This window comes from Malania oleifera, chromosome 2 (assembly GCF_029873635.1).
Source record: "Malania oleifera isolate guangnan ecotype guangnan chromosome 2, ASM2987363v1, whole genome shotgun sequence".
Lineage (NCBI taxonomy): Eukaryota > Viridiplantae > Streptophyta > Magnoliopsida > Santalales > Ximeniaceae > Malania > Malania oleifera.
In genome coordinates, this window is record NC_080418.1 from 105,111,968 (window position 1) to 105,120,656 (window position 8,689).

Consider the following 8,689-nt stretch of genomic DNA (forward strand, 5'->3'; position numbering starts at 1 on the left):
TAACTGTCACTGTGTAGCATGCCCATCTTCTACTTCTTACCCAATTCATCTAAGAAACCATGTAGCCAAATCATCTCCTTTCCAGCTTCAGTTGCTACAATATGCTTAGCTTCTATCGTAGACAAAGTAACAACCTTTTGTAGATTTGAAGCCCAAGATATACCTGTACCACCCAAAGACATGTATCTGATGAACCCCTCAGATATCTCAAAATCCACTTGACTGCCTTCCAATGTGTTTTCCTAGCCTACTCATGAATCTGCTCACAACTGCCACTACATGTGCAATGTCTGGCCTTGTACACACCATAGCATACATCAAGCTGCCAATAGTTGAGGCATAGGGCACCTTGCTCATATGGTCCCTTTCTTCTTCTATCTTCGGTGACTATTCCTTTCTTAGTTTGAAATAACTACCCAAGGATGTGCTCATTGGTTTAACTTCATTCAGTTTGAACCTACTGAGAATTTTCTTCACATACTCTGACTGTGAAAGCTTCAATGTACCATTAGTCTTGTATCTAATGATTCTCATTCCAAGGATTTGCTTTACAGCTCCCAAATCCTTCATTGCAAACTGTTTTGACAATTGTTTCTTCAAATTATTAATCTCCTTAATGCTAGACCCTACAATGAGCATATCATCTATATATATAACAGTAAAATGATGTAAGAATTATCAAAGAACTTAACATAACAACAGTGATCAACTTCACATCTCTTGAACCTAATTTTATGCATAAAACTACCAAATTTCTTATACCACTATCTTGGAGCTTATTTTAGACCATACAAGCTCTTTCATAGTTTGTAGACTAAATTCTCTTGTCCCTGGATGATGAACCCTTTTGGCTGAATCATGTAGATGTTTTCCCCCAAGTCATCATGAAGGAATGTCGTTTTCACATCTAACTACTCAAGATGCAGATTTTCTGTAGCGGCCATTCCCAGTACCAGTCTAATTGTCAACATATTCACAACTGGAGAAAATATTTCTGTGAAGTCAATGCCCTCCTTCTGCTGGAACCCTTTGACAACTAATCTGGCTTTGTAGAGCTTGCTACCATCATGTTTGTTCTTTATTCTGTATACCTACTTGTTGTGCAATGCCTTCTTCCCTACTGGCAATTCAGTCAATTCCCATGTCTGATTCCCTAACAAGGAATCCATCTCATCTTTTATGGCTAACTCCCACTTGCTTGAACTTTCATCCTGTAAGGCTTCATCATAACACTCTAGCTCACCACGATCAGTTAGTACGAGATAATTTGGGGCAAGTGAATAACGCTGTAGAGGTCTGATGGTCCTGGAAGATCTACAGACCGTAGTTGTAGGTGTACTCTGTTTTACCTGTCATTCTACATTCTCCTTATTCTCTTCACCCCTTTCCTGGACAGTACTTTCAGTAAACTTATCTAAGTTAACAAACTCAGATTTCTTCTGGTCTATCTATGTGGCATCTAACACTACAGTTGACCTATCATTGTACATAATATGTTCATTAAATATCACATTTCTACTTCTGATGATTTTCCTGTTTTGTTAATCCCAAACCCGATAGCCAAATTTCTCATCACCATAGTCAATGAAATAACACATTTTGGAATTTGCATCAAGTTTACTACAAGTATCAGAATCAATATGAACATAATAAACACAACCAAAAACTTTTAAGTGAGAAAACTTTACCTCTTTATCGCTCCAAACCTCTTCCAGAAGTTTGAACTCCACGGGAACTGAAGGTACTCGGTTTATCAAATAAGCCGCAGTACTAACAGCATCAACCCATAAAGTTTTTGGTAATCCAACATGCAACCTCATACTCTACTCCTAGCATGCTCATTGAGAGTTCTGTTCATGCGCTCAACCACACCATTTTGCTGTGGTGTTTCAGGAATGGTCTTTTCCATTCTGATTCCATGTATAGCACAATACTCTCTAAACCATCTATCTATGTATTCTCCTCCACTGTCCGACCTCAAACAATTTACTTTCAAACTTGTCTCTATCTCAACCATAGCCTTCCACTTCTTAAAAGTTTCAAATACATCATATTTATTTTTTATAAAATAAACTCATATTTTCTGGTTGAGTCATCAATGAAAGTAACGTAGTACCTTGAACCTCCTAGGGATGCAATGGGAGAAAGTCCCCACAAATCTGTGCACATTAACTCCAATTTTTCATCCTTCAGTGTTCAGCCACTTTTTAAGAAACTCACTCTCTTCTGCTTTCCTAAGATGTAGCTTTCACACAAGTCAAAATCAATGGACTTCAATTATAGTAGTTTCCCTTTTGACAACAACATATTCATCCCTTTCTCATTCATGTGACCAAATCTGCGGTGCCATAAGCTTGTATCAGTACTTGCTTCAGCAACTGCAATTGTGTCTCTTAGACTTGAGGTCATATATAGAGTACCTGATTTCTTTCCACAAGCCAATATTTTGGCTCCCTTTGTAACCTTCCAAGTGCCACCAACAAACAACATTGCATGCCCTTCATCATCAAGTTATCCGATAGAAATCAAATTCCTTCTTAGGTTAGGAATATGTCGTACCTTCTCCAATAACCAAACAAACCCATTAGGCAACGACATCCGGACGTTTCCCATACCCACAACATCCAAGGTTGTACCATAAGCCAAATACACCTTACCAAAATCTCCTGCTACATAGTTTTGTATGATTTCATGGTGTGAAGTGGTATGAAATGAAGCTCCTGAGTTCAAAACCCAATCATCAAGTGGACTGTCTATTGCAAGAAGTAATGCATCTCGTACCTCTTCTGTTATAGCATTAGCATAATCATCCTCATTCGTCTTCTTAAGACTTTTGCATTGTCTCCTAAAGTGACACGTTTTCCCATAGTTCCAACATTGTCCCATTTGGCTAGATCTAGATTTACTTCTATTTCGATTATAGTTTCTGGATTTTGATCTACCTCGATCCGAGTTTCGATCATTACCTTTGCCTCTTGTCTCAAGGTTTAGGGTAGAACCAGATCCTAAGGTTTCACCTGCATCTCTTCTGTGAATCTCCTCAGCCAGAATTAAATCACGTATATCATTATACTTCAATTTTTCTTTTCCAGTAGAGTTGCTTACTGCCATCCTCATTGCCTCCCAACTATTTGGCAACAAAGCCAAAACGATCAGTGCACGAATCTCATCATCAAAATCAATTTCTACAGACAATAGTTTATTTGTGATAATATTAAACTCATTCAGATGTTGTGCTACTGATGCATTCTCTGCCATCTTCAAATTAAACAATTTCTTCATCAGATATACCTTGTTATTTGCTGACGCTTTTTCATACATATCAAACAAAGCCTTCATCAAATCTGTTGTAGTCTTCTCCTTCACAACGTTGTGTGCAACAGACCTAGACATAGTTAATCTTATAACTCCCAGTACCTGTCTGTCAAGGAGAGTCCATTCCTCGTCCTCATAGTAGTAGGTTTTTCTCCTAGAAGCAGCAAATATAACTTCTTCCTATAGAGATAATCCTCGATCTGCATCCTCCAGAATCCAAAGTTTGTTTCATCAAACTTTTCTATTTCAGCCGCTTTTCTTACTTCCTCTGCCATTGCTCCTACTTGAACCTAATCCTAGGCTCTAATACCAGTTGTTAGGAATTAACAACAAATTCCCGAAACCTGTGAGAAACAAAACAAAGAAAGAATACACGCCAAAGAAAAATCAATCACACGTACAAGATAGTATTTACGTGGTTCGGCAATTTTGCATACGTCCACGGAGTTGCAGGGATATCACTATTATCAGGAAGAAAAATACAGAGAGTGTGGTGGTACAATGCTCTCTCTCCCTCACTTTCTTGCGAAGTATGACTACTTGCCCTAATCACCCAAAAATAATCATTTTATATGCTGCGCATAGGGTTCCGAATGGGTTAGAAAATGGGCCCAAAAAAATTTCCCGCTTGGGCCTTATGGCCCAATCCTTCACTTCATGGACTAAGTATTAGGATAGAAATCTTTCATTAAAGAAAAGTTGGGTCATCATCCAAATTGAATGCAATTAGGCTTCACAAAAGCCCAACAATCCTCTAATAGGACCATTTCCTTTTTAAAAAAATTCTATTGAAAGAAATTGCATTAAAAAAAAAAACTAATTCAGACCTTAGATTTGGATTCTTGTGGATTTGGACAAAACTTATCTTATATTTAGAGAGGTCTTGAATTTAGATTTGTATTGGATTTGGATAAGATATGGTACAAAATCATATTAAAATTTATCCAAATCCACCCAAATCTAAATATAAAGTTCCAAATTCATGCTTCCAAACACTACTTGTTTATCCTCATACATGTTGCCATTATACCTTAGGAAAAAGAAAAGAAAAGAAAAAGATGTTTGAGGCATACTATACTATAGATGGAGTAGCAGTACCTTGCAGCAGCTTTGTTCTTCAAATCTTACTTGGTTTAAACATCAGAATCACACACACTGCATATATTGGACGCATGTCTGGATAGGACTGTCATGGGACAAATTACAAAATGGACCAACTCCTCAACGTGGTTGTCTTTCGGCGTCCAAATACTTGCCAAGTAAAAAGAGTGAGAGCCACAATTACATGGGAAGAGCCCAAATAGTAGGTGCATAGTTACATAAAGGGCTCAGCCATTCAATCACTTTTCAAGTCATGGAGAGGAAGGAGGAAGATATCCTTGAAGGAATGATGAGATCATGATCAATGCTCTCTCTGGTTGGTAGGTTGGAACAGTGTGTCCAGCTCCTCTTACCGTAGCCAATGTCATTCCTTTGTATTGCACCACATATCCTCCCACCTTAATTCCAAGACAAACTAGCATTAGTACAATCAAATGTGATTTATAATTCTTCTCCAAAATTCTTACAGAAAGAAACCATAAACAGAAAATCAACCGAAGAATGAGGGAAGATGAAAGTCTAGCACGTGTTGAAGTTAAGCCTCGACTCCTCTACTATGCACTGCACCGAGGTTTTGCAGGTTAAGATTTTGTCACATGCAAAGCAAAACACCCGCATTTAAAATGGTTCCACATTGGTTGATTTTTATTCATGTCATGTTATTGTGTATGCACCATATATTGCTCGGCATAGGAGCGGGATCTAATGTATATTTACCTCATTGTTGGTGTACCATGGACGCCAAGCAGAGAGGACAGGGAGCTTGAGGCTGTTTATGGAGTACCTGGATGAAGTAATCGGCACCCGACCATCTATATCCCCACTGCAGAGAGCTGAAATCTCTTAGTACTAATTTTGCATGATCTTCATATGTCATTATTCATGAAACTAAGTCTTGCTCCCTGTGTTTGCCTTAGAATTGAAATTGTGTGTATTTAAACAACACATGACACAAATTAGGATTGCATGATATACAAATCCGCTGATATTTGATTATTGCGAGGCACGGGAGGGGTGGAGATGGCAAGCGAAAAAGGAAAAAATATATACATCCAATCCCTTGTATGCTCATTGGAGGGACATCTGCTATTCATTTGGGGGGAAAGACTGAGGAGGGCATTTGGTGCAAAATGTATGTCCCATCATATCATATATATACATTTTATGATCTTTGCAGGATCATATATATACACGATCCTGCAATGGATCATAAAATGTAGCCTAGTTTTATTCATCGGGAGACAAATGGGATCGCACGTAGGGCGGTAGCTCATTTTTGTTTGGGAATGCAAGAAAGGGAGCTTATTTGAATTTCTAAAAAAAATGTACGCTCCATCATATATGTGATCCTACAATGAAGGGGCATAGCATTCGATCTTAATTACCTGTATATCCATAACCTTATGCCACTTTTCATTAGATCCTTGATGATGGGTAGGATGGTACTTGGGCTGTCAGTCCAGTTAAAATTTCTGCACGTATATATATATATCCAGCATAACAAATAAGATCAGCATAATTAAAGATAGATATATGCGCAGGAATACTCATTCTTAGATGAAATATTCATGAGAACTAAATCATGCTCATGACAACTAATTAGTACCTACAAGCCCTCCAAGTCGTTGGATTCGCATGCAGAGCTGTTTGAACCTCTGGGTTATTCAAATATGAGTTGATGTAGTGCTCCGAGCAGGGATCGAAATTGTGAACCTGTTTTAAACAAATCAAATTATGCTGTCGGTAGATTCTATGTTTTTAAGATGATACTGATAAGCTGGCCTGAAGACCAAAAGGCACGAGGACTTCCAAAGTATCTAAAACAAGATTTTGATAATTAGTTCATTTTAAGAGCGTGACTTTATTTTAGCTAAAAAATTAAAACACAGCTCTCTTAAAAGTAAGCAGAAAAAGACTCACAGAACCCGTTGATCCATTTTTGTGTGAAGGGTTGAGGCAGATTGGGGCATAAATGTTGTATAAATCAATATCGCCAGTTTCAAGTATGGCTTTTACCAGAAACGACTCACACTGGGGAGTGGAAGTTCCATTTACAGAGTAACAATGAGAATGGACGCCTTTGTTGGTTTCATCAGAGTTCATGGCATGAGTCCATAAATAATCAAATAGCCCCATAATATTTGTAGCATCGTCAATCCACGCATTCCCTATCTGAAACACTCAATATCACCATTATCATCGAAAGGGAAGCAGAGAATCAAACAATACAAAAAAAAAAAAGGTAGAATTCTATGGACCGGCTCTTTTTTAGTGCTAAAATATGCAGAGAGGAGCTAAAAAGTTTAATATTGAACCTACAGCTATGCCTTTGAGGTTGATGATGGTTTTGTTTTTGTTCTTGTTGTTGAGAAGAATGGTGTGTGCAAGCTGAGGCACATAGTGACCGGCATAGCTCTCCCCCACTATGAAGAAGCCTCGGGTTTTGTATTGTGGGAACCTCTCCAGCCAGTTGATGAGAAAAGTATAGGCATCTTTTGCAGTGCTTGTATCGCCCGTTTGGTTGTAATTAGAGGTTGTGTTTGAGTATGAAAATCCCACACCAGCCGGAGATTCCAAGAAGAGCACATTGGCCACTGCCATGTATACATGTTGAATTAAACTAATTAAGCATAGAGTGTGACTGGCTATCTACTCTTTAATAAATAAGAGAAGAAAACAAAGGGGAATTGAGTTTGCATACCATTGTTCCATGAATATTTGTTTCTGATAAGTGTTTTGTTGTCGCTGTTGACTCTGAAAGGTCCTAGTTCCATCATGGCTCCATAACCGAAAGAAGAACATCCTGGTCCTGTAAATGTCAAACCGCATTCATCAAAGCCCTGTGCAACTAACTATTAGAGCTAGAAAAAGTGGAAATGTGAAGAAAGCTAGAAAATGTGGACACGAAAGTGCCAGAAATTGGACAAAGCTAGAAAGAAAAAAAAAACGTAAATTTGAAAAGTATTATTGCTTCTTATGTGCGTGGAACACATGACTCATAAAGTTCAAAAAACAAAGCTTAATTTGGATGAATATTAGATTATCATACTGAATACCAATTAAGCTGTCATGTTTTAGTTTGTGAAGGTAAGCTGTGTCATGTTTTACTTAAGGTAGTTACCCCCCCCCCCCCCAGTCTCTCTCTCTCTCTCTCTCTCTCTCCAATTTGAATTGATGATACACAGAAAAAGGTTCAAACTTGTCAGATTTCACCGCATGGCATGCGCTATCCACCCCCCCCCCCCCCAACCCAAATAAAAAAAAATTAAGGGACATTTAGTGATCAAAATATGATAGAAGAAGAAACAATTGAAGAGCTAGACAGTGTGACTTTCTGTCATTTTGCCTATTAATTACCTCCATTGAGCCAAAGGACCAAAGGATTAGTGGAAGAGTTCTTTGGGGACTCAACAAAATAATAGAAGAGTTCTTTTCCAGCCTCTGGATCAACTTTGACATAGCCAGAGAATTGGCGAAAATCCACCCCATGTGGTTGCCCCGGCAATTTATCAATCTTATTGGCTTCCATCAACCCATCTTGCGGTTCGACAAACATGGGCAAATGCTCCTCTGTTGCATCTAGCTTCGCCCAAGAAACCGCAAGAGGCGGGTTTGTTGACCACCTTGACATGATCAATCTGTGAAGGTTGTCACCCTGATTATCAGCATAAGTACTGAAGGCGATGTACAGAAGGCACAGAGAGACTAACAAACGCTGGAAAACTGCAAGGCTAGCCATCTTATTGTGCAACTTTGCCTAGATTTGCGGGACAAGGTGTGCATTAGAACTTGGAAGGAACCTATATATATAGAGAGAGAGAGAGAGCTCCTCAGAGCCAAATATTAGCTGTGCCTTTGAAAACTTATCCACCAGGCACAGCTAGCTTCCTGCTTTTTTTCCCCTCGTCCTTAGATTTTGTTTTCTCTGCTGTCATTTTAAGTTTTTAGTTTTTATTTTGTTTTTTTCTTCTTTTTTTTGAGAGAGTGAGTAATTGGGCATCTACAAGTGTTATGAAAGGGACAGCTAAATGTCAATTTCTACCTATAGTTTGCAGAATGTAATCTGTTAGGAAAGAAATAAAATGAAAATTTGAATGAGAAGCGCAATGAAATTAAATGAGAAATTTAATCCAATTGCTCCTAATTCCATTCCATTCCTATGAGTACTTTCTCTTTTTTCCTATTTTTATTCTTCCCTTGATATCATTCTTAACATAATATTTCCTCGTGGTCTTGGGGCAAGCATCTTCTACTGCACAAGCAAAGGAGAAAG

The 8,689-nt window shown here is 38.3% G+C and overlaps 1 protein-coding gene across 1 annotated transcript; it reads right to left on the bottom strand.

Moving 5' to 3' along the window:
• Positions 1 to 4,424: 4,424 nt before the first annotated feature.
• Positions 4,425 to 8,325, bottom strand: LOC131149371 (serine carboxypeptidase 1-like). Its single transcript, XM_058099766.1, has 8 exons — positions 7,774 to 8,325; positions 7,118 to 7,225; positions 6,736 to 7,010; positions 6,337 to 6,588; positions 6,023 to 6,129; positions 5,802 to 5,888; positions 5,134 to 5,239; positions 4,425 to 4,814 (listed from the first exon to the last, which is right to left on the bottom strand). Exons 1-8 carry the CDS (start codon positions 8,153 to 8,155, stop codon positions 4,668 to 4,670), a joined length of 1,464 nt encoding a protein of 487 aa, XP_057955749.1. The 5' UTR covers positions 8,156 to 8,325; the 3' UTR covers positions 4,425 to 4,667.
• Between the last annotated feature and the right edge of the window lie 364 nt (positions 8,326 to 8,689).

Coding starts and splice junctions, on each gene's coding strand:
- LOC131149371 (XM_058099766.1), bottom strand. CDS start 8,155: ATGGCTAGCCTTGCAGTTTTCCAGCGTTTGTTAGTCTCTCTGTGCCTT. Junction 6,589..6,735: donor TCAACCTCAAAGGCATAGCT/GTAGGTTCAATA, acceptor TGAGTGTTTCAG/ATAGGGAATGCGTGGATTGA. Junction 4,815..5,133: donor CATGGTACACCAACAATGAG/GTAAATATACAT, acceptor CTTGGAATTAAG/GTGGGAGGATATGTGGTGCA.